Source organism: Nyctibius grandis, chromosome 3, assembly GCF_013368605.1.
Source record: "Nyctibius grandis isolate bNycGra1 chromosome 3, bNycGra1.pri, whole genome shotgun sequence".
Classification (NCBI taxonomy): domain Eukaryota; kingdom Metazoa; phylum Chordata; class Aves; order Nyctibiiformes; family Nyctibiidae; genus Nyctibius; species Nyctibius grandis.
This window is the reverse complement of record NC_090660.1, coordinates 60,102,052-60,127,197: the sequence shown is the minus strand read 5'-3', so window position 1 is coordinate 60,127,197 and position 25,146 is coordinate 60,102,052. Positions and strand designations below refer to the sequence as shown.

Sequence of the window (25,146 nt, the reverse complement as noted above, 5' to 3'; positions counted from 1 at the left end):
TTATAGCAAAAAAAAAAACCCAAGGCACCACCATGAGAAGATACTTAATAGAAAAGGACTCACATATACAGCCATCAGGAGCTCTCACTGGAACACCGTAAGGACGATAGTAACCTTTTGCGCACTTCTCGCAGTTAATACCAGCTGTGTTATGCTGTGCAAAATAAAAAAAAAAAAGGAGAATATGAGAAAAAAATGGGAACTTGGAAGAATTAAGAAACAATAACATCCTTTACAATGTTTCTATATACAACTAAAAAAGGATCAGCAGAGGAAAAAAATGGAATATGAGTGCAATAAAGATAGCATTCATCATTTGCTGTTCTTTAATCACATGTTCTCTACAGGTTTCTGAATCATATTCTCACATAAAGCAGCTGAATTTTATCTTTAAAGCATCATAAAAAGAGCTATTAACAAAAAAAAAGTAAATCTAGGAAAAAAATCTGTTTTCACTATCGCATGATATTTATCTCTTTTTATACCACTTTCTTATCATAACATATACATTGTTCAGGAAACTGCATAATTAATTTTTCCTCATACTACATATTAGTTTTAGGCACACAGAAAAAATATTGCAAGTAACTTGAACCACAGCAAAAATATATAAATCCCCTGTGAACACAGTCCTGAGTGCGTTTCAACTCACGCAGCAAAGCTCTCCCCTGCGGCAGGGGTGGCAGGGGTGTGGGGTGGCGATGGCATCTACCAGCTGAGTCAGTCACCGTCACAAGGCATTCTGGTGGGCTCGTAGTCTCGTGAGTGGGGAACCAGAGATGCAGGAGAAGCTTTGTGCCAGGGCAGCTGCCCCCAGCTCCCACTCGATGTTTAGTTCGTCCTTAGGGAGTGTTGCTATTCAGGGCTGTGAGCAGGGACTCAGCATGTAACAGTGGGGCAGTTCATGAGCAGGACACCCAGGACAATGCTGGGGCTCCTGCTCACCGTCGGCACTCTCAGTTTGCACAGTAGTTTTCGGTTCTGCTTCCAGCTCTGCCAGGGGCCTCCTCTAGCATCTTCAGATCTCAGCTACTGCTGGGAAAGGCTGACGCTAGATCAGGGAGGGTGACGCTCACATTGCACAGCAGACAGAGACGCAGTGGTTGTTGCAGCGCTTAGCATGGCAGGAGCACAGAGGGGCCCAGCATCTCTGCTCAGGACTGTGTAGGGCTACTTGGAGATTGTGCGGCAATGGTCTCGACACGTTGCAGGGCACATTCTTCGGAGACTACTGGTGCTAACTCCTAGGGCACATCAGAGGCCCCAGCCCAGACAGAGCTCCAGGAGGTAGATACCATTGTCCAGGTCTGAGACTGCAGGAAATGCCTGGGCCTCTCCCTGGGGCTTGGGGCAGGTGATGAACCTGTGCAGAGCTTGCGGGTACAGATCAGAGGATGGACCAGCACAGCTGATACTGTAGTAGGTGTCTGTTACAGATCACCTGAACAAGAAGGCAAATGAAGCCTTCTTTAGGGAGCTAGAGAAAGCTTTGGTACTCATGGATGACTTTAACCACCTCAATACCTGCCAGAAGGGCAATGCAGCTGGGTGCAAACAATCCAGAAGTTATTTTGAATGTATCATAGACAATTTCTGGATGTAAAGGTTCATGAACCAGTTAGGGAAGATGCTCTGTTCAAACTGACACCCACTAACAAGGAAGACCATGTGAAGGTTGAGGGCAGCCTTGGCTGCAGTGACCCCAAGACTGTGGATTTTAAGATCCTGAGACAAGTAAGCCAGACAAATAGCAGAATTAGTCCTGGGCTTCAGAAAAGCAGATTTTGGCTTGTTCAGGTATCTGCTTGGCAAGATCCTGTGTGAAACTGCCCTGGAGGGGAAAGGGGACCAGGACAGCTAGTTGATTCTCATGGACAGCCTCCTTAGAACAAGAACAGTTCTTTCCAATGTGCAGAAAGTCAAGCAAGCATGGAAGAAGGCCAGCAGAGATAAATACAGAGCTTCTGATTGATCTCACACTCAAAAAGAGTGAAGGTGGAAGCAGAGATAGGCTACTTGGTGGCAATACAAAGACATTGCCTGCACATGTAGGAGTGGAGTTAGGAAAGCCAAAGCTTAGCTGGAGTTAAAACTAGCAAGGGAGGTGAAGTGCAAAAAGAAAGGTTTCTAGGAGTACATCAGCAGCAGAAGAAAAGCTAATGGGAGTCCATTGCTCAGTGCAGAAGGAGATCCAGTGAACAAATCATCTTGGAACACACGAAGGACAGGAACGTGATTGGACGTATTCAACATAAATTTACCTAGGGCAAAGTATGCCCGAACAACCTCATTGCTCTCTGTGATAAGATGACTGCTTCTGTGGACAAGGGGCAGGCAGAGCCACCAAGATGGTGAGGGACTGAAGCACACAATATCCAAGAAGAGGTTGAGACAGCTGGGTCTCTTCAGCATTAAGAAGAGAAGGGAGAACTTATTGCTATCTACAACTACCTGATCAGAGGACACAGAGGGGATGGAGCCAGACTCTTCTAAGATGTGCACAGCAATAGGATGAGAGGCAACAGGCACAGACTGGAACATGGAAAATTCCAGTTAGATATTAGGGAGAAGAATTTATCATGAAGGTGGTCAAATACTGAAACGGGTTGTCATGAGTGGTTGTGGCATCTCTGTCCTTGGAAGTGTTCAAGGCTTGACTGAACAAGTCCGAGCAACCTGATCTAACTAGACCTGCTCTGAGTAGGGGGTTGGACTATGTGATTTCCAGAGCTCCCTTGTTATCAGGCTCTAAAGAAACTGAATCTATCTTTGTATGCAAAATTTCAATTCTATCACTTCTTCGTTCAGGCATCCATTCCTAACACTTTTTTCCCTGACACAGACAGAAAAAGTAAATTTAAATATATGTGCTTTAACCATGAAAAAAACAAATTGCTATAATTAGATTTATGGTAAAGTCATTTAATACAGCATAACTTCCACAAAATTAGGTTACAACAATTAGTAACAGTCATATAACCAGGACTCATAGCTTTAGATTAATTTTGCTCTTTTCTATCCTGGAAGCAACATAAGAGAAATGTTCTTTCATGAACAAAGAGCTGACAGGAAGGACCAACATGATAAATCTTACCAGACTGCATGAACAAAGTTCTGCACAGAAATGTCAACTGGAAGACAAAGAACATTTCTTCTACTCATGCTAGTAAAAATAACTCTACTCTCCTCTGACTGCCTTTTGGACAATATCTGATTATATTATATTTCCAATAAGATGGAAAACACACCCTATAAATTTTACCGGATATTCCCCTTTTTTTGTTGCTTAAATACAGCTATACTTTTAAATCCACAGCACGGTAATACATAGATCATGATGCATAGGTTTCGTAGGAACATAGGCTTGATGATAATTTTCCCTCTGAATTACGTTTTGGTAGGCTGCTTGTCGTCGTACTTCAGATGATCTGACAACAAAAGGAAGACCAACTTCCAAATAAGTATGGCTGTATTTAACCCTGAGATCACTGAACCAATGAATAATTAGGTTGCAAGGGACCTCAGGAGGTCAGGTGGTTCAATCCCACCCAAAGCAGAGATAAGTCCAAGATTAGATCAAGTTGATCAGAGTCTTGTATGATCTTTCATGATAGCAATTAGCCAGAGTAGAACAAAAGTTACTCAGGATGAGAGACATTCTTTCTCTTTCCAAGAACATATTATTTGTTAATGACAGATACAGTGTAAAGTCTCTTGACTCCAAGTTTACATTTGTTGATTCAATCCTACCAAGCCACTAAGACAGTTAAGGGGCTAGAGCATGTGGCATGTTAAGGAGAAACTGAGGAAATGGCTTCGGTTAGCTTGGAGAAAAGACGTTCAAGGGGGATAGCACTGTCAGCAAGTTCGCTGATGACACAAAACTGGGAGGAGTGGCTGACACAACGGAAGGCTGCGCAGCCATTCAGAGAGACCTGGACAGGCTGGAGAGTTGGGCGGGGAGAAATTTAATGAAATATAACAAGGGCAAGTGTAGAGTCCTGCATCTGGGCAAGAACAACCCCATGTACCAGTACAAGTTGGGGGCAGAGCTGTTGGAGACCAGCGTAGGGGAAAGGGACCTGGGGGTCCTAGTGGACAACAGGATGACCATGAGCCAGCAGTGTGCCCTTGTGGCCAAGAAGGCCAATGGCATCCTGGGGTGTATTAGAAGGGGTGTGGTTAGCAGGTCGAGAGAGGTTCTCCTCCCCCTCTACTCTGCCCTGGTGAGGCCGCATCTGGAATATTGTGTCCAGTTCTGGGCCCCTCAGTTCAAGAAGGACAGGGAACTGCTAGAGAGAGTCCAGCGCAGAGCCACAAAGATGATTAAGGGAGTGGAACATCTCCCTTATGAGGAGAGGCTGAGGGAGCTGGGTCTCTTTAGCTTAGAGAAGAGGAGACTGAGGGGTGACCTCATTAATGTTTATAAATATGGAAAGGGCAAGTGTGATGAGGATGGAGCCAGGCTCTTCTCAGTGACATCCCTTGACAGGACAAGGGGCAATGGGTGCAAGATGGAACACAGGAGGTTCCACATAAATATGAGGAAAAACTTCTTTACGGTGAGGGTGACTGAACACTGGAACAGGCTGCCCAGAGAGGTTGTGGAGTCTCCTTCTCTGGAGACATTCAAAACCCGCCTGGACGCGTTCCTGTGTGATATGGCCTAGGCAATCCTGCTCCGGCAGAGGGATTGGACTAGATGATCTTTTGAGGTCCCTTCCAATCCCTAACATTCTGTGATTCTGTGATTCTGTGATAGGTATGTCTAATGGTAGTTTTCCGCTGCCTAAGAGGGGTTCACACAGAAGCCAGAGCCAACTATTCTCAGACATGCACAGCAAAAGGACAAAAGCCAACTGTCACAAGTTGCAATTGGGGAAATTCCTACTGAACAGTAACAAAAATCTCTTTACTATGAGAGTGATTAAGTGCTGTAAAAGATTACCCAGAGTCTCTGTAATCTCCATCCTCAGAAATTTTCAGAACTCAGCTGGACATTTCTCAGAGCAACCTGATACAACTTTGCATCTAGCCTTGGTTTGAGTGGAGCACTAGTCTAGATGACTTCCAGAGGTCCCTTCTATGATTCTGTGCTTTTTCAATACCTATAAGCTTCCTTCTCGGTAGAGCCTATGCCCTTCTTTACTACGGCTGATGAGGGAGAGCCCTCTGCGTTTTGCTGCAGTACGGAACCAGCTGGCCTGAGCTGGAATTTTATTTGGTTAATTTTACTTCCTTCTGCTAAGCAGGGAAATGACAGAGTTTGTAATAACAGGAACAGGATTTTTTTGTAGTTGCTTTAATTGTTGCACTGTGTGGCTTTATTTGAATCACACAGGACTGAGCATAAATACAATTTATATGTGTCTTTTATACATTAACAAGCAATGTTGCATGATATAAACTGTTTTCAGATACCTTTTTCCCTGCTTTGAGTACAAGTAACAACACCAGAGAAATGGAACTATCTAGACTGGTCAGCCTCCAAGCTGTTGATGTGGACACTGTTCCACTTCAGTAGCCCTTCTTCAAATGTCATTTATTTAAACTGACCAAAATGACCACTTTACCTGGCAGTTAATGCAGACTCCTCCACCTTCGTAATGCCCATGGATGTTTAAGCTTTCTCGACGCTGATCAACATCAGCATCATAGTAGCAATCAGTGGCATGTCCATGGCAATTGCAGGCTGAAAAAGTAATATTCCAAGTCAGGTTTCATTATAATGCTGGAATTCAGTAATGCAGCAGAGGTGAAAAAGAAGCTTAGATTTTTTTATGTGTACATACACTCAGGTGTTGGACTATGCTCAAATACATGTATTTACCTATCAATAAATGGATTTTCACACCAGAAACATGGTAAGATAATCCAGATATGAGGAAAACATGTGCTGCTAGGCTTATCAGAGGAGGCAACAGCTGTACCATCTCAAAATGATATAGTTATGCATAAATGCAGAACTAGGAAGCTCCAGAAGAATGGTCTCAGCAGTTTTTAAAAATTGTCAAAAAATGTTCAAATATTTATTCTATTTTTCCATGTCTAAAAATACATCTGGGCTGAAGCTGTGTACACTAAATCTTTATTTAAAATAAAGTATTATAGATAAGATATACACATTCAAATAAAAAGACCTACACCAAGGAACTCTCATTCTCAGCTGTAGGTACAGATATACCAACAAACTTAGCTTATACATTCACCTAGCTGCTGTCTTCTGAATAGATACATTTTAAGTATGAGTTCATTCTACTTCCTGAGAATTGTAGATTCAAAAAGAAGCATGGTTTGAAGAGGTATGGTATGAAGAACAATACTAACAACAACAATAATAATAATATATTATTATTATCTAGAAAAGGATAGAATTAGGTGACTTAGATAACTCATTTCCCCAGGTTATGGTTGTTTACAGTCTCAGCTGTGATAAATTTTAGTTTGGGTGGTTTGTGGTTAGCTCCTTTCCTTTATTCTTCCCTTCTTTTAAGCCAAACAAAGGTAACAGCTGAACTCACAGTGGCTCTGAATCCATCTCTACATACATGTTCTGCTATACTTTTAACTCCCTTCTAACAGACGTTAATACTGCAGTGCTCAGAAGAGACTGAAAGAGACTGAAGAGACCTGTGAGGCCTTGCTTGCAGGCACATCAGCCTCACATATGTCTCAGTCTAGGAAGTTCACCTATTGAAAACATCTGAGATACATCCACTGATACATCCACTTGTGGCCTTGTACACGCATCAGCTGGCTTCACTGATCTCCTTACATTGATGTGGGAGACCTAAATCCTGAAAAGCCTTTGCTGTTTTTACCTTTGGCAAAAAGGCCTAGCAATAAAAATCCCAGAGCCAGCCCAATGTTTGTGCCTTGCTTGCAGGAGAAAATGAACCTGAAAAATAGGTCCACACCTTGAATAGTTCCTGCAAATAAAGTTTGAGTAAAGGGCAATGGATTTACCCAGAAAATAATTTATCTAATTTCCTAGAGATCAGTTCTGTGTATCTCATAATCTTCCCATCTTAGTTAAAACGAATGTAGAGCTCTGCCTGTCTTCACTGAAATCATCCAGAACTATAATACAAATCTGAGCAGGAACCAACCACAGTAGCAAGCAAACAGAATAAATCAAAGGGCAGGACCACGGTTTTGCCATAAACTCATCCTATGTCCTTTTTATTTCTGATCTAATCTCTCCTTGCTGGAGAGGAACAACGGGAATTTTTCTGAAAGAATGCAGGAAGTAAAAAAAAGGTTTTCCCAAGCATCTGGGTGCTAGGTGAGCTTTTAATTACAGATGTTCCAGCACTCCAGGGAAACCTTCCTGGGAAATTCCTGAAGTTTTGACTTTATAAATCTGTGACTTTATGTTTAGGGAAATCCTCTCTTCACCCGGACCAGGGGATAAGATACTCTGGAAGGCAACAGGTTCCTGAAAACACCTCAAAACAGAAGCTAAGGGCCCTGGCCCTACTTTCTTCACAGTGAGGCAAGCATATGGGAAGTAATCCTTCCAAACTCTATTCCAACCACGTGGCACAACTGGGAGCACAACTCATGGACAACTGATTCTCCATGCCTTGCTACACAATCATACAGACAAGAGAAGGGAAACTGGATCATTCTCTGTATCTCCTCTACGTCTTTATATATGAACAGCTTTGGAGAAGGAAACCCTTTCGTAGAAACTACACAGCTGAGGTGGTGGCCTGCCATCAGGTTCCCTTATGGTCTGCTGACAGGAACCAGACAGGTCGAGTCTGGGTTCCCTCTCCAGGTTGTGATAGCCTGTGAAGATCTTTGGGGTTCTTTATTCATATAATTCTTCAAGAAAACAAAACATTGCACAAACGAGATGCTGGTTCAAGATACTAAGTCAGAAAAGAAAAGAAGAGACCATACAAAAAAAAAAAAAGATTTACAACGTAAATAAAAGCTCCGTGCCTCTAGGGCCAAACCGTCTGTGACCTACAGCTCACAAGTATGTCTTCTAACAAACAGCGACGGGAAATTATTTGGTCTGATTATAGTAATAGCATTTTCTCTCAGGGGAATAGAAACCCCTTCCACCTCACCAAGCATCTTCTCACCACTTTGGACCATTTTCTGACCCATACAGTACTGGGAAACTCAGCAAAAGGTTGGGCTTATCCCTACAAGCTCCCATCAACCTCTTTCAATCAGTTTCTCTCAAGGGACCTCAGGCTTCTGGGAAGCTTAACGAGGTTGCTTTAATTTCTTCACTACTAGCTTCCAGGAAAAGAGGTCTGCACCTGGCAAATGCTCTCAACGAATCACCTCAAACTGCTAGGAGCAATCCATACTAAAAAGGGTATTTTTTCAGAGGTAGTTAGAAGTGAAGTTGTTTTGGCTCAGAGTCTTGTAGATGATCTTCTATAAACTCATTCTTTAAAAAACATGACATTATTTATGCTCTTTGTCTATCTTTTTCCTGGCAGAAAATGTTTTCCTTTCAAAAAGGGGAATTTAAATGAGGTTTCAAATATTGTTCAAAAGTTGTGTCCCAACATGCCTATCTCCTATCAAACATTCAAATCATCTTCCCCTCCGCCCAACACTCAGTCTTAGTAATGCAGTTTTGATTAAACAAGCCATCTCTTTATTCCTCAGACTAATTATATAGATACATCCCTTTGGCTTTCAAATGAGGTTTCCCCCGTTAACAGTTTGTACCCACTGGCTACACTACTCTCAAGAAAGGCAGACGAGGAAAATAAATTAGGTCAGACACAAAGGAAACTGCAGGCTGACAACACATTAGCTCAGAATAGGATGTGCACAGAGATGGGAACACTCACTGTACCACACTCACTGGTTTCTGGCCAGAAGGATGCAAAACACTCATGTGTGACAGTACATAACCCTCCACAAAAAGAAGGTCCATACTGTCATTTTCTTTAACAAAAGAATGAAACACAGGGAAGGTGGGAGAAAGGTCAGTGGGCTTCTCCAGCTTGACTACTCAGTCTGTGCACTCCAAACTCCCAACCACAAGCAGAGGAAGGGGTGCAAGCGTGGAATTGCCAGGACTCCTCACCAGGAACGCCTTTGTGCCCACTTACGTACAGTCAGCGAGCGGTGACCATCAGCAGGAGAATGAAGGGCAGCTCAAGCGCCTGTAAGCAGTGGCACACAAAGAGGCTGGGTGATGGAAAGGCAACTTTTGAAGTGGTACAAGATGTCTATAGTCTCTGTTCTGCTGGGGGGATCCACAATCTATCAGCAGACAGCTATGACTGGGGAGAGGTGTTGACTCAATGTACTACAAGAAGGCTTCCACTTTTCTCATGCAATATTCTCACATGAATGACTATGTTTATTGTTTAATAAGAGAGAAGAACATAAATAATATTCACTGCATCATCTGTTCCTTATTGCTGTATGGAAAGAATTTTCTCAGTAAAGAAAAAAGGTGTTAAAACATGCAGTGTGCTAGTTATGCTCCATGAACACGTGTGCTATGGTTAATTCCCACCCCCCTGTCAATATCCCTTTTAACCTAGCATCTTTTAGGCTACTCACGTTTGCATAGATTTGTGCTCCCAGCTGTTGCAGGTTGCCACTGTTTCTGATTATATCCAGGGCAGCAGTGATCACAGGTTTCCCCACAAGTGTTATGCTGACATTCACACTGAAACCTACAGAAATGAAAGCCTCTTATTCTACTGAAGATGGATTTAAATTTTTTTCTTAATTTTATTGCAGTCCAAGATTTACACGTAGTGTGAAAAGGACAGGACATAAGCTCACATGTAAAGAGGTCAAACAGTAATACTTGGACATTATGTAACTTTCCTAAAATTCTTCAAGATTGATTACTTTAATCATGTGATTATGAGTTTATTACTTATGGAAAAATTATTTATGAAAAACATTTATAATTGGATTCAATAGACTGGATTATGAAACTTTATTCTAGAATATTAAATCAAGATGATATATAACAGTTTTAGGGTGTATCCTCTTTTAGCTTCATTCCAAGGCTCAAGCTTGTTAACCTACAGTAAATCAAAATATTTATCACCTTTATATGCATGCCTTCATCATTTTTTCATTATGCTTTGTTTACAATAATTTTATTAGTGTTTTTAATAAACTAAGATCATAACTTCATCTTGTTATTTTTAAAATAGTGCACACTATTCATCAAGAAAATGTAGTTCATATTTATTTTGATTTAGCTGAACATCCTACCTAAAGGGCAGGCTCTCATTATGGGCTGGGTCTTACTATCATGCATAGTAACTGAATCCCAGGAGGAACAAAGAGACCTTTAGACTGAAGAGGCCTTTTTGAACGTTCCTCTCTTATCTGTGTAGTTTAATAACCAAGGGGCAATACAGTTTTTGAGTACAACCATCCCATTCCTGTAGATTTCACCCCTTCTGTACTTACCTTTCTCTAGCATAAACATCTGGAAATGAGGCACCCATCTGCCCACTTACTCTTCATTAAAACACAACTGAAAATATTGCATTGTCCTGATAAAAGTTTGTTACAATACCATCATGGATAAGAGCAACAGCTGGTTTGAACCAGGCTTTTAAAATATGTTTTTAGATAGCCTGATTATTCACAGTCATTTCCTTATAGCAGATGAGCCGAGGAGCCTGATCTAACTCCTTGTGACATCAATATGGAGATCATAAACTTCACAGGGAAAGGGAACTTCACAGGGAAAGGGAATAGTTTATTCAGCTTCTGGTTTTATTTTTTCTAGTAATCACTGAAAACCATTGGGTCTTGGCTGAGCTCAGTTATAATGCTCAATATCTCCAGGAAGTTCACTAACTTTGTTCTTGAGTTGGCTTTCTAATTCCTGCTGTTGGAAGGTGAAATCTACCCATGTTTTCAAAAAGAACTAAGGGTTTCTAAAAAATTATTCAATCTGCCAAAGTCTTATTTCAATTCAAAGGAAAAATCTAAGACTTTTTATTATTATATTTCACATACAATAACTCTTGATGTGTTTTCTTGTCAATTATTAGCAGATTCTAGTTTTTTAAATATAATGAAAAATCCCTGTAGGAGTATAACATTCCATAATTTAAAAGGTCATTTGAAAATACTCATGTATTGTTTTTCTCATATTAAATTAATGTTATGCTCAGGTTACTTACTGGTATTGGTTTTCAGCACTCTTTGCATTACATACTTCAGCATGGCCATGGCAAACACATCGACCACCAATACTGATGTCCTTTATACTGTAGTAATACTATGGAACAAGCACAAGAAGTATGCATAGATCTTTCCTTACTTGTATTATGTCAGAAATATCAACATCAGATTGTTAAATCTTGCTTATCAGAATATTAAAGGCATGCCTTTACAAAAGGCCAAAGTCAGGCAGCCAATAGTCAAACCTCTGTTGATGTCTATGTTTCAGTACAAGTACCAGCAAATCAAAGTCAATACCCACGGGGTGCTTGATAGCAACAGGCTTGTGCAGCTCACACAAAATACATATTGCTGTAGCTCTCCATTCCCCAGCAGCTACACAGCCACCAGTACCCAAGCCCAAAGCTTGCTCAAAGCCAGCTTGAGGATGGACATGTAACATAATGTCAAAGCACCAATTTGTGAGACTTTGGTCTGATCAACAAACCAGACATGCTGGTATGGGCAGTGCAGTTTCCCCATTCAGTCAGAGATGATCACTAAACACTAGAAACAGACCAAAAGCACCAGCTCAGTCAAAATCACTCATGACTCAAGCTGGATTTGAAATTGTGACCTGAAGTTGAAACACTTTGTATCTCATCCTCAGGCTTTGCAGGCATCCAGGCAATAAAAGATAAAAATTTAAGTGGTTCAACTCAGTGAAAATACCATTACTGTAGACATATCAATAGTAACTTCTGCATACATTTTTGTAGCTCAGAAGTTGTTTCCTTGTCTCCTTAGAGCACCAGGCAGAACAGAGAGCTGGTTGTAAATCTTGATCTCTATGTACCCCCAGAAAAATTAAAGGGGCAGATTTAATGCCACTGGAGGATGAAGAGAAAAAGGGTCAGAACATTATGCAGTTATGTCTCCTGTGCTCACTCTATCCACAATACAGCCCCTCTAAGAGGTATATATAGCCTCTCTCAGTGGTCATCCTTCCCCTCTACTCAGCACTGGTTAAGCCACACCTCGAATGCTGTGTCCAGTTCTGGGCTCCCAAGTACAAGAGAGACATGGACATCCTGGAGAGAGTCCAACAAAGGGCCATGCAGATGATGAAGGGACTTGGAGCATCTCTTCTATAAGGAAAGGCTGAGAGAGCTGGGACTGCTCAGACTGCAGAAGAGAAAGCTCAGGGGGAAACTTATCAATGTCTATAAACACCTGAATGGAGAGTGCAAAAAGGATGGAGCCAGGCTTTTGTCAGTGGTGCCCAGTGACAGAACCAAAGGTAACAGGCACAAACTGAAATGCTGAAGGTTCCCTCTGAACATCAAGAACATTTTTTCACTGTGAGGGTGACTGGCACAGGTTGCCCATAGAGGCTGTGGAGTCTCTCTCCTTGGAGGTACTCAAGAGCTGTCTGGACCATGGTCCTGGCCAATTGGCTCTAGGCAACCCTGCTTGAGCAGGGAGGTTGGACCAGAGGACCTACAGAGGTCCCTTCCAACCTCAACCATTCTGTGATTCATTTCAGTTGCATATACATTCTCTATTTTTATGTAGGTGGAGTTGGCTGGGCACAGACAAGATGCTTCCCCAAGGCAGCGAGCTTTTCCAACTAGCTCTCTTTGCTCTAGGCAGGTGAAGAACAGTAGATGGGATATACAGACTGGAAAATATTTTTTACCTTCTGAACTATTTCTATTCAAATATACACATTAATTTCTAAATGTGCATACCATTTTCATACTGTAAGTAAGTAAAACCTATGCTTTCAGTGTTTTCAGCACAGCTAAAAACATATTTGACTGGTCTTTTGTAAAAGTCTTCACAACCCAGTCTATAGTTTCATGCAGCCTTGCAGAGCTACGCTTTACTACTAACAGTAATTGTTCTGTCACTGGTCAGTAATAAGTCAAATTAGCAATAGGCCAAAATGATTAACAGGCCAAACTGCCACAGTGTAGACACAAAACATACTCTATATAATTCAGTGTGTCATGAACTCAAACCACTAACAGGGGAAGCCAGGCAGTTACTGAGATAAGAGAACAGAAATGGCCTGGTTTTCATCTGTTTCTATAATAAGTTTAACACAAAGATTTTCCTTAAGAATATTAACTCTTTCCTAGATTTGGAAGGTCTCTACAATGAAACTTATGCTCTCCTTTAACAATTTAATAAAACACTTGACATTTCATTCATCTAGCCTACATCCCAAGGCTATGATAACATCAGAAGTTCCTTACACTAAAGCTGTGCTGCTTGCCAAGTAAACTAAATACTGCATTTACTTCTGCCTGTGAACAACATCTTAAAATTTACTTAAAACAATAAAGGTACTTAATGGAAGTGCTATCAAGTAACTGAAATAGCTTTATGTTTTTCGATGCAGAAACTCTCACACACATTTGTGCAGTGCCTCACCCCAGGGTTTCCTCCAATTGTTACCGAATCTTCATTTTATATGAAAAAGTTAAAAATAACAATACAATATGAAGTCTGCAATCTCTCCAAGTATATGAATTTCCATGCGGCGTTCCCTTGAAAGAGATTATTTTCCTTACATTTCCCCACTGAATGGGAGTGGGACTTTGGCTTTCAAGCTCTTGGATAGCCCAAAATCCACTGTAAACACCTAGGCATCTCAAACGACTTGTGGAAAGATAGTAACTTTTGAGTACACCCTTTGATTCCTTCTCCTTCAGAAACTCAGGTAGTTTCCTGAAAATCTTTCTTTGAAGAAATAAGGGAAAGTAGGGTCAAATAAAGCTGAAGGGATTTAGTTCCTCAGCCCTGTGTAAGACAGTTTAGAAGATTTCCGCTTTTTCTCCTTATAGCTCCCGTAATGCACCCAACATCCTTCCGTATCGATAAACAGGGAAAGAAGACAGCCTGTTACAAAATCATTAATCATTACTTCCCCTCCATAAATCTGTGCTGACCCAGTTACCTTCTTGTCTCAAACGAACCTGGAGAAAATATGGGTATTTAAAGGTGGGTCACTGTAAAATTCAATGTTAAAACATTCATATTATTTTTTGGTCTCTAACATGATGAATACAACTGTTGAGTATATCTCAGTGGAAAAGTACTTACTCGACGGGTTACAGTGGGGTCTCGTTGAGCTTTTGATATCAAATGTCCAAGAAGTGTATTAGTTCTGAGAAAATGAAGGCGTATGTTTGTTGCTTTTGTGAATTCTCGAAGACTAGGGGAATAAGTGAAGTTGTTTGCTCCTGGGCGGCCATTTACCAAAGATACTACAATCTAACAAAGAAGTAAGCACATTTTTGTTAAAATATATCAACTGCAAGTGTCAGTAGCAGCACAGAACAGAATTAATAAAAGAATCCAAAAACTTACTATCTTTTCTGAGTATATTTGCAGTAACAAATACACATTTCATACTGAAGCCAGCATATCGGGAAAAACAGTGTTGTCAGTCTTGGACCCTCCTGAATTCTCATTACCCATATGGCACATCGGGAAAAAAAGTGCCTCTATCTCTTTTGAAAACAGTAGGTATAACACACAAAAAGTACATGTTTTAATAGGAAAAAACAATAGGAATAGTTGCAAATAGTTATATTAACAGTTGATAGTGTCAATGGGAGTTTTGCCTGAGCAAAAACATCAAGTTTTGGCTCTTTCCCAAAGCACATTTATTTTTGGGTTAAGGCACAAACATTCCTGGAAAATATTATTGTTACCAGGTCCAGTGCCTGGGAGCATATTAATGGTCTTTTGGGAGAAAGTACACAGTGTTGCTTTAGAAAATCCCCTCACATGAAAGCAGGTTTATCTGACTTTCAAAACAAGGGCTCCAGTACTTTTTTAAAGAAACAGATGCCAGCAGCCTAGCAATCATGAGTCTCTATTAAATTAACAAACCAGTGTGCATGCAGAGCACTGAGTAAGAGACTTTCATTTATTTATAACCGACCAGATAACAGATTTTTATTTTCAAACAGCTCCTATACTCCAAAGCATGTAACAAAGGAATGGTGACGGTTCTGATTGCAGCACAATTCCTTTAGGAAAAGTCATACAGCGCGTAATAGGGGATGGCACCAGCAGTGTTCTTCTATGGAAATTATGTTTTATAATATTTTATTAGGAAGATTTTACAGATATGTTAACAAACAAATTCTACTTTAATATGAAACTACAACCCCAGATCCATATGCTCAAAACTCTGGATAACTCTCGAGTTCAGATCTGGATGCTTAACCACATCAAGCGTAACAGGAGAATGTCAGCAGAAGCCATCAGCACAGCCAGGAGTTTAACATTCATTCAAACAACACAAGCCACAGTTCTGCCTAGCAAGGAACAATGGCTAAAATCAGAGCAACGTTTTCCAAACACATGTATTATATTATAAACATGTAGCATTTTATATATTCTTTTTTTAAATGGCTACTTATTCTAGAATGGTAAATACCTGTTTCTACTGCCTTTACTCCCATGAGCAATTCTGATGCAGTCAGTTCTGCTATGTACATTGAAGTGTTCAGAAGATGTGATCAACACCTTCAAATGCATATGCATAAAGTGAGGTACCTAAATCATGATAAAAATCAATGCAGGTGGCTCTGAGCAGCCCCTATCTCCACAGGCAATGGAGTTAGGAGGAAAGTTAGGAGGAGCCAGCCCACCCTCCAAAAATCTCACCAGCTACTTAAGTGCTTGGTTATGGACTTATTAATGTGAAATTAGATTCAAGCAGCCATAGCTGAAAAATTACTTCCAGTGCTAGGTTGTTATTGAAACAGCAAACTTCTGAAACCAATGCTGTTTGTTTCCAGCATTACACATTACTTTCCTAAAAGCACTTACCTCTCCATTTTCAAGAGGCAGAATGCGAGAGTACTCTGTGGTGCAAAGGACATCGCTGTCACTCCTCACTGGAAGATTAGCTTCCTTTCCAAAGCGCTCCAAGCAATCTGCTTTGGAGTCTAGTCAAGTGAGAACAAAATTATTTTCATATGTGAAAATAAACACTATTGTTCTAATTGAAACTAACAAAGAAGTATCCCTTGGGCTTTCAGGTAAATTCTCCCCCATAACTGAATAATAGCAGTGATTGTGTCGCTTGGCACAGAAAAATGGAAATTCCCAAAACCAAATAATTTCTCATCCTAAGCAGTTCAGTGGTGCCTGACAAGACATGGCACAATATTTCTTATATCGGCACAAAAAAAGCTATATATGTACCCCAAGATGTTGCATTTGTACTTTGATTTTTGCAAGGAACTCTGGCGTCCCATGGGATGAAGGACACTATAGTTCTGACATACCCAAACACCAAGATAAACAAAACAAAACAAAAATTCCCAACAGACTAAAAAAATATTCATGTGCTGAGTTACACTTTCAAAATATCATACTCATTTTTAGTCATACTCTTGTCACTAATTTACTCTGGATAACTAAGACAAGAGAAATGTATTTGACATTCACTGTCTTCACTGCAGTCTTCAGCAAGACCCATGGTCTGATTTTCCTGCTACTGGGAGAATGATTAAAGAAACCTGTCTACAAAAGAGCAGTGACACAAGAATTAATACTCACGAGCAAAATATTGCCAGGGAGTGTAAGTTTTTCCAAAGTCCACTGATCTTTCTAAGATCCAGAGATCTGGACGAGGAGAATTTGCAAACTTGATAAGGATATAGGCAACATGGAAGAGCTGGTAACAGAATATACATAGATCTTATCAGGAGCTTTTTGAACTCTATAAAAGTACCACAATACTAAAACTAATGCAAACAAACACCTTTTCTTTAGTGTACAGTGAGAAGTTTTTCCTCTGCAGTTTCATTCCCATTAATAGGCCAGATTCTCAGCTGGCTTCCTCACCTGGCAACGTGCTCCAATACATTAAGAAAGCTGCAATAGGACTGTGTTAAATGCCATCTCTTACATTTCAGAACAGCTCTGTTTTGCACATGACTGATGGCTTGGGTATGTTAAGGGTATAGTACTCAACCTTGAAAAGTTAGTATCTCAACACATCATTGAACTAAGATACTTTTGCAGCACCCTGGTATATCTGTGTTGCATTCCAATCATGTAATTGTGCTTGCAGTCAAGAAAAATCACAATGAGGTAAGAGAAAATGCACACACCCTTTACACTGGGACTCCTTTGGTTGTGTTTGATAGTAATCTAAGCCACCTGCTCCCTCACTTTAAGAGTATTCCTAGATAATTTTGCCACTTGACAGACTTTCCAAGTAACAGAAGCAAGCCACCCCAGAGTTTTGTGGGTATCAAATAACACAGGATAGATTCTTATGACTGGTGGCTCATTCATTGTCTGAAACAGCTCAAAGAGCTTCATCATCTCAAGGTTCCCGAGGCCAAGAGTCCCACCTGTCTTCTTTAGGTGCTCATTGTGTATCACAACAATAGACCACAGAGACAGAAAGCTCCCAAACACTAGAGCAAAAATGGATTTGACAAGAAAGGAAATCTTACTGTAAGCCTCTTGGGATAGTCCACAGTCATAAAAATCAGAACATCAGTAAAATTACCTCTACACAAAAGGCTGAACACAGATTGATTCTAAGGGTCATTTAGAATTTAAACAACCACAACATGGATATGAGCTGTCAATAAAAGTCAATAAAAGCTCCACCGGAATTTCCCATTCAACAACCTCAATTCAGAATCATCTACTTGCAAGAGATTCTTTCTTTGGTAGGGGAAGTAGGGAGTTACAGTCAATGGTCTGTCAAGTAAATGCTGCCAGACCCCTCACATCAAATACACCCATGCAGTTTATCTTTGCTCAAACATCACAAATGTCACAACCCTGAAGCTAATACTTTGCACAGGTTATTAGACTTCAAACCACAAGTGCGTACAAGCTCCCAGCCACAAACCAGGAACAGCATCTTCTGCCATGCCTGACCCGTTGAGCTGCCAGCTAGGACCAATTCGATAGCTGTCACACCAGCTGGGGCCACCAAAGACAGATGCAAATGGTGAACAACACACTGGAGCAGATATCTGGAAATACTTGTCCCTAACCAGTACTGCACATGCCGATCCCATGGCTACACGCACCTTGCAGTCACACGGCTACATGCAGCCTCAATCTTCACACATCAATGTCAGACATCAGCTTCTGAATATCAAAAGTATTCACAGAAGAAAGTAAAACCTTCTCACGGAGAAATGGAAGGAATTCAGGGACTTCACCGAGCATGCTCTGATGATAATACCTCACATCTCAGAAGAAAAAACTGAAGCTTTTTTGTTGTGCATTCATTAAATGCAGTATGTACGACAGCTACCCAGGGCAACACACCAAGGCATCGCTGCAGCAGGTGTCACACCTTGAAACCTATTTCAGAAACTTGATTTGCTGAATACTGCTTACCTATGTCAGTGGAGAGGTAACTGGGGGAAAAAAAACCTTTCATGTTAGTGTTGGAATTTACTCTGCCTACTTAACACAGCCTGATAAGCACCAACTTCACCTCCTGTGATACTAAATTAGGGACCTAAATAGTCAGACAGTATCTACATATGGAAAATGACTTACTAGACAACAGTATCAAGCAAAGTAAGGGGCAGCCATTCCATTGACAGAACCATGACAGAACCCAGAACTATGCACAATGACAGTACAGGTGAATAAAGCCCTTAAATTACCAACAGAAAGTCTCTAGACTGATTATCAGAAATAGGCGAATACTTTGGGGACTGTGGCAAGATTTGCTCTTACTGAGTTTCTGATACTCTTTGCATAAGTAACTTCTGCTACTTGACTGGCAAGTTTCAGAGTAGGGATGTTGGCCATACATACATTACCTGTCATGCAGTATGGCCATTCAGTGTGAAGACTAGTATCATCCCAGGAAAGCAAAATAGTTCTGAAATTCCTAAAAAAAAAGTGCTTCATGTTTTTGCTTTTGGCCAGTTGAATCTCTCAAGGAGTGTTGCCCTGTTCAAACCAGGTTTGCACTGGGCAGACAACTGCCTATCCATAATAGTCTTGCTTCCCCTACGTTTTAAGGTCTTTGGGAGTCCCATCCTTACATGCATGTTAACAAGTGTGGATAACATTCTGTGTGTTGATTGATAACAGATTTAATCAAGCCAAACGGTTTAGAAAGCTCAAGAGGAAACAAAAGAAGCATACAGAAAAGGTCCTGTCTTCTCCAGGGCGCCACTGCTTGTAGTCATGTTGTGAAATCATTACAACAATGACCTTCTATCTACTCTTCAAAAAAGTAGATGACATCTACTTCAGCTTGTCATACAGTTGTTATATTCTTTTACATGGATGCTACTCAAAGTGCTGACACAGCCAGACTCATCTTGTCTTGTTACAGGTGATACCTTCTCACAAGCATGAGCAAAATAGTAGCAGTGAATCCCATTTCCACTGAACCTCCATATTGCTGAAGAAATGAGAGACATGCTCACTTACACATCAGTGTCACCCTGGACTATAACCTTTTATAAGCATCTAAAGGATAAAGTGGCCAAAACAAAGGCATACAACAGTAAAACAGTTGAATCAGCATGTGGCTCCTGTCAAACACCTGTATGTCACATCTGCTATGCAGCTGTGGAATTTGTTTAAGCCTATGACTACTCAACGCTTGTGAAGTTGAAGTACTGTCCAATATGTGTACTATATCAGGAATCCTGCAACATACTCCTCTACTAAGTCTGCCAGTGCAAGACCTGTCTCTCAGCCCCACACTTTGCATACTTTCATACAAAACGGAAGAAAAAATGTATGGCAACTTCAAACTACTGTTGCATATATCACAGAATCACAGAATCACAGAATCACAGAATCACAGAATCACAGAATGTTAGGGATTGGAAGGGACCTCGAAAGATCATCTAGTCCAATCCCCCTGCCGGGGCAGGATTGCCTAGACCATATCACACAGGAACGCGTCCAGGCGGGTTTTGAATATATGAACACCTTCAATTCACATGCAGCTCACCTTACATCTCATAGTTTGAAATACTGCTCAGGTTTGTACAGTCACATTCAGAAAGGGGAAAGGGATAGGTCTTGATAAAAATTAAATTAGTGTTGGTTCATGACAATACATCACGAAAACTTAATCACCAACCCTACCATCTGTCCCGCTTCTGACTTCACATGGGTGCCAATGATTTGGTTCTGACCTGGATCAAGGGTGCAGAATTATCATTATGATTGAATAGTGACCAAGTTGATGAATGGTCTCTCTCCAGATCTGATGAGGCAACAATGGAAGAAAAATAATCCTTAGCAAATAAATCCTAGCTAAAGACAGAGGAGTAACCTTGCTGACATAAGACCCAGAAAGCAACCATTAAAACCAATTTTAATCACATATTCTAAGCTGGCATTTCTCTAATTTAAATCTTGATCCCATTGCACTGACAGAAATAAGACCTACCCTGAAAAAAAGGCATAATAAAATCAAAACAAATGATTCAGCCCAACTCAAATGACTGTTTTTCTTCAGTCATTCAGTTTTGGGAGAAAAGGAAGTGAGTTTCTTCATTTTTGAAAAAATGTTTATTTGGTTGTTTTTAAGTCAAATTTCTTTCATTAAAAAACCAACCGTTTTTTCAAAAGGAGTGTTAAAAATGTAAGTAAACATCAAAAATAACTGCTCTTTTTGTGCAATTATATAATAGTAAAAAAATTTCACTAAATAATGTGAAATATGGCTTAATCAAGATTCTGACAGTTTTCTTATATGAATAAAGAATTAAGTTTAAAAGTAGAAACAGTATTTTGTTTCCAGTAATGAAAACAATCCACTCTGGAAATGCATGCTTGAAAGAGGATGTGTTCCTGCAAACATCCCAACACCATATCCTCCTGTAGTCTAGCAGCATGGGTCAAACCTGATGGATTGTCAATAGCTGTAATTTAACCAGTTCCATATTGATGTGACCTTTTCCTGTCCACTCAAGTTTGTTCACATTTGAAACATTCTTGCAGGCAGTGGCCTTGAAGATTTGCAAAAACCCAAATAAAATTTTAAAAAATCATCCAGCAGAATAAGCAAAATGTCTTGCTCATCTGATAACAGAAATTATAATTCTGTGTTAGGAATTACTAATATTATAAAGACAGAAACATTTCTATAGAAGCCCTTACAGGTGAATTTAAGACTTAAAAGAGCTCATTTAAATTGAATAAGAACCACACTGTACCATTATTGTTGACAATACAGTACTCATGATCTTTAACAGCATGCATATTACTTATTTTAACCCACAGAAAGAAAACTTCCTATGACCCATTGCATTCTCATGAGAATCCTAAAAATTACAATAATATTAATTAAAAATCTTTTCTCCATTTTCTCCTAAAAATTTTAAACTCTTTAAATAGAGGAATTTCCAAGATTTGTTTGAATCCTGAAATACATATGCAAATAGAAGAAAGATATGCACATACAAAAGTATCATGTATTTTCCTCCATTCCTACCACCATAGATTCAATACAGAATACCAAAATACTGGAATGACTTGTTAGTTAAATGCTGGACATAAAGAAGTACAAACGAAAAGCACATTATGTTCTGAACAATCATTATGCTGTGTGCTGCACATGTAGGAAATTATTGTTCTCCCTGTTCGGCTCATGAAGAATAAAAATTCCTGGAGTGTAATAATAACAAGAACACAACTGCAGTCAGGGAGACCATCTGTCTGAGACTTTCTATAGATCTCATGACGTGCTCAAAAAGATACCACAACAATGTCTCTTCATGTAATCTGAACTGTAGAAGTACAGAGAACAGCTGTTTCTAGCAGGATGGTATTTCCTTGGACTGTATCAGCAGATATATCTACACCGCCAAAACTTCCCTCAACATAACATGACTGTCCTTCCAGGCTTCTGACATTATCTTGAATAATGTCACTGTGGTTGGCATTGCACACTACTCAGAAGATAGTGAGGTCCCTGCACTGAAGGACCTCTGTGAAAAATGCCCTGCTTTAGCAAACACGCCACCTTTCTCTACTTGCTGGATATGATAGTAAAGAAAGTGAGAAAGGCAGAAATCTGATGATCATTCAGCACCTAAACTAAACTTCCCAGACATGGACCAATGCAGGAGGAGTGGGATTCAAGGAAGTGTGAATTGTGCTTAGCACCTGCTCCAGAACACCCCTTAGTGACACTGATTTCACAGGGTTGGCGTGTGCATGCCCGTTAGTTGCTTAATGTAATGAAGTCTTAAGGTCTTGAGCATTGATTTTTCTCTGAGATCAAGACATAAAAATAACAATCTATTGAAATGAAAGAAAAATCCCATGTACTCTGGTTAAAATGAGTGTCTTTGATTTCTTGTGGTTGCAAAGAGGTCAGCACCCCCTTTCTTCAGTAACTCCTCAGTAGGACTTGAGGCACCCTTGCAGATCCAGAAACTTAATAAAACCCTCCTGACAGTCAGTATTTGGTAATCCACAACAATGTACTTTGCAGATGAAGCTGTAATATAAAAATGCCAACTAGAGAGAGCTGAACCAGCCCTTTTGGCAGTTGCCAGCTACTCTTCTGGGTATGTGGAAAAGCAGCTATGGCAGAGGTGTAGAGAAAAGCCCGCATGGGTAGCATCTGAGAGGTGTTAGATCCACTTAATGTGTTCCATACAATTCAACCACGTATACATATATACAGTAATGCTAACAGTGTGTAGACAGTCACCGTGACTGAAGAGGCTCCCGTTGCACAGCATGCAGAACTCATTCCTCGCATGCCAGCTTCACAGTCTGGGGTGCAGAAGCCAAGAACAAGTGCAGGACTTCCAACATTGTTCAGTTAGCACTGTACATAACTTTTTCATTCAGCTAGCCACTGATGCTAAAAAGCTACACTTGTATTTAGTTAGGTAAGTCCGTGCCTGTGAATACACCTCATTAACACGGCTGGAGATGTTAAGTCTTTTCTCTATCACACTCAATGAGCAGAACCAGAAGGGAGCAGCTCTCCATGCTTCACAGGCAGTATTCTGGAATGAAGGAACACTTCCCGAAATGAAAGGATAATCCAGCGTCCAGGTTCAATCAGTCCTTGGTCTTTTTGCCAAGACTGCAGGCAATACAACAATGATTGTCAGTTATTATCCTGAAATTTCTCATGCAGCCACTTTTCCATTGGGATTTGGACAAAGACCAACTCAATGCTCATAATTATTTCTTACATATGGCCTATTTCTTCACAGAACACTGAAGCTATTCATATGGGAAAGGATTTGTACAATTCAGACCTCAGTTGTCCAAGAGATAAACATCCCCCTACAAGGGCTTCAGCCCAAGTAAGAAGAGCACAGTAGTACTGTCATTGCTGGAAGGAAACACAGAGAAGTGCGGAGGGTTGGAGGCTATCAGCAGTGGTTCTGCTTTTACTGTATTGAGTTGAAAGTGAGGTATTTCGGACAACGTATCACAAAATGAAAGTAACGTGTAGGAAAGGGCATAGGAAAGGAGGTGGGAGAAGTCAGACATCGAGGGAAATGAGATCAATGAGTGGGAACAAATACCTTCCTAAAGGGATGCTGAAGAAGAACTGGAGGAAGACAGTGTCAGGAAAGCTAAGGAGAGCAAGACTTGAAGATTTTTTCTGTACGTTTTTAGAATAATACCAAATTAATACCAAAAAAATATTTTAAAGCCAATGTCACGGTTTAAAGCTGGGCCAGCTATTAACCAGGTGGCAGATGCTCTCTGTTAACCCTCTCCCCCCCACCTAAGGGAAAGGGAAAGGGAAAAGGGAGAGAGACTTATGGGTTGGAAAGTTAAAACAGTTTTAATAAACTATAATAATGAAAAAGAATATAATAACAATAATAATAGAAATAACCAAATATATACAAATATGTACAAAACCAAGATCAAGAGCTTGGAAATCCTCCTCAGGCAGAATTGCTCCCCCCAGTACAGGCAGAGGGGAAAAGGCAGTACCTCCACCCAGCACGGGCAGAGGGGAAAATGCAGTAGCTCCACCCAGCACGGGCAGAGGGCAAAATGCAAAAGCTCTCCTGCCATCACACCTGCAGGCTTTTAACTGGAGATTTGGCAAAGCTGGTACCAATCAGTGGGAGACAGGAGGGCCCCTCCCTCCTGGGCCCCACCTCCAGGAGGCAGTGGGTTAGTGATAAACAGGAAAGTGAGAATGACATGTATGGGATGGAATACCTTGCTGGTCAATCCTGGGTCACCTGCCCCGTCCACTCCTCCCTGCAGGTACAACCCCCTTCAGCTCTTTACTCGTAAGCAGTGACCTTGGGTTCTCTAAGGCTATTTGGCCTGGTTTGAGCCAAACCAGGACATTCCACCCCTTATTCCATACCATTCATGTCATACTCAGATCACCAGTACCTTTTCATTTTCAAATATATATATACATATCACTAGTCTATGATTCATCTTTATGCGAAAAGTCCATCAAGTTCATTTGGTTCAGGATTGTGGGTTTGCATCTGGTTAGCAGTCTCTCAGCAGTCTTTCTGGCTAGCAGTCTCTCTTTTGTCATGGTTCGTGCCCACGGGTTGCAGGTTAAAGATGTCAGACTCGAGGAGGTTACTGGACGCCACTTGATGAAGCTAGCTCCGGTCTCATCACCACTGTCTTAACCTAAAAGACACTTATGCAGCAACAACATGCAGTTCAGACTTAAGTAGTCTCACCCATAATCAGATCACCTTCAGGGACACATCGGACTTCACCATCTTGCAACATCACCCACCAAGTACATCCAGGTCCCTGAGCAAAAGCAATCCCATGAATGGGTTTACCTTTGCCCATTACAGGAAGAATCCAGACAGTTTTTCCCAATAGATTCCTTTCATGCACCACAGGGACTTTATCTCCTTCTACTGTATGTAGAAGGTCTGACTGAGCAGGGCCAGCTCGATTGATAGATCCCCTGGTGTTAACTAACCAGGTAGCTTGTGCCAGATGTTTATCCCAGTTTTTAAAGGTTCCACCCCCCATTGCTTTCAGGGTAGTTTTTAA

General features: G+C 40.7%; 1 protein-coding gene across 1 annotated transcript in view; it reads right to left on the bottom strand.

Moving 5' to 3' along the window:
- Window positions 1–25,146, bottom strand: part of LAMA3 (laminin subunit alpha 3) — a 130,957-nt gene that overhangs the window by 87,362 nt on the left and 18,449 nt on the right. Inside the window, exons 3-9 of the mRNA XM_068396018.1 lie at window positions 16,717–16,834; window positions 15,982–16,100; window positions 14,239–14,409; window positions 11,148–11,245; window positions 9,550–9,665; window positions 5,574–5,692; window positions 64–154 (exon numbers count right to left, since the gene is read on the bottom strand). Coding sequence (XP_068252119.1) covers window positions 64–154; window positions 5,574–5,692; window positions 9,550–9,665; window positions 11,148–11,245; window positions 14,239–14,409; window positions 15,982–16,100; window positions 16,717–16,834 — 832 coding nt within the window. The remainder of the gene's footprint in view (window positions 1–63; window positions 155–5,573; window positions 5,693–9,549; window positions 9,666–11,147; window positions 11,246–14,238; window positions 14,410–15,981; window positions 16,101–16,716; window positions 16,835–25,146) is intronic.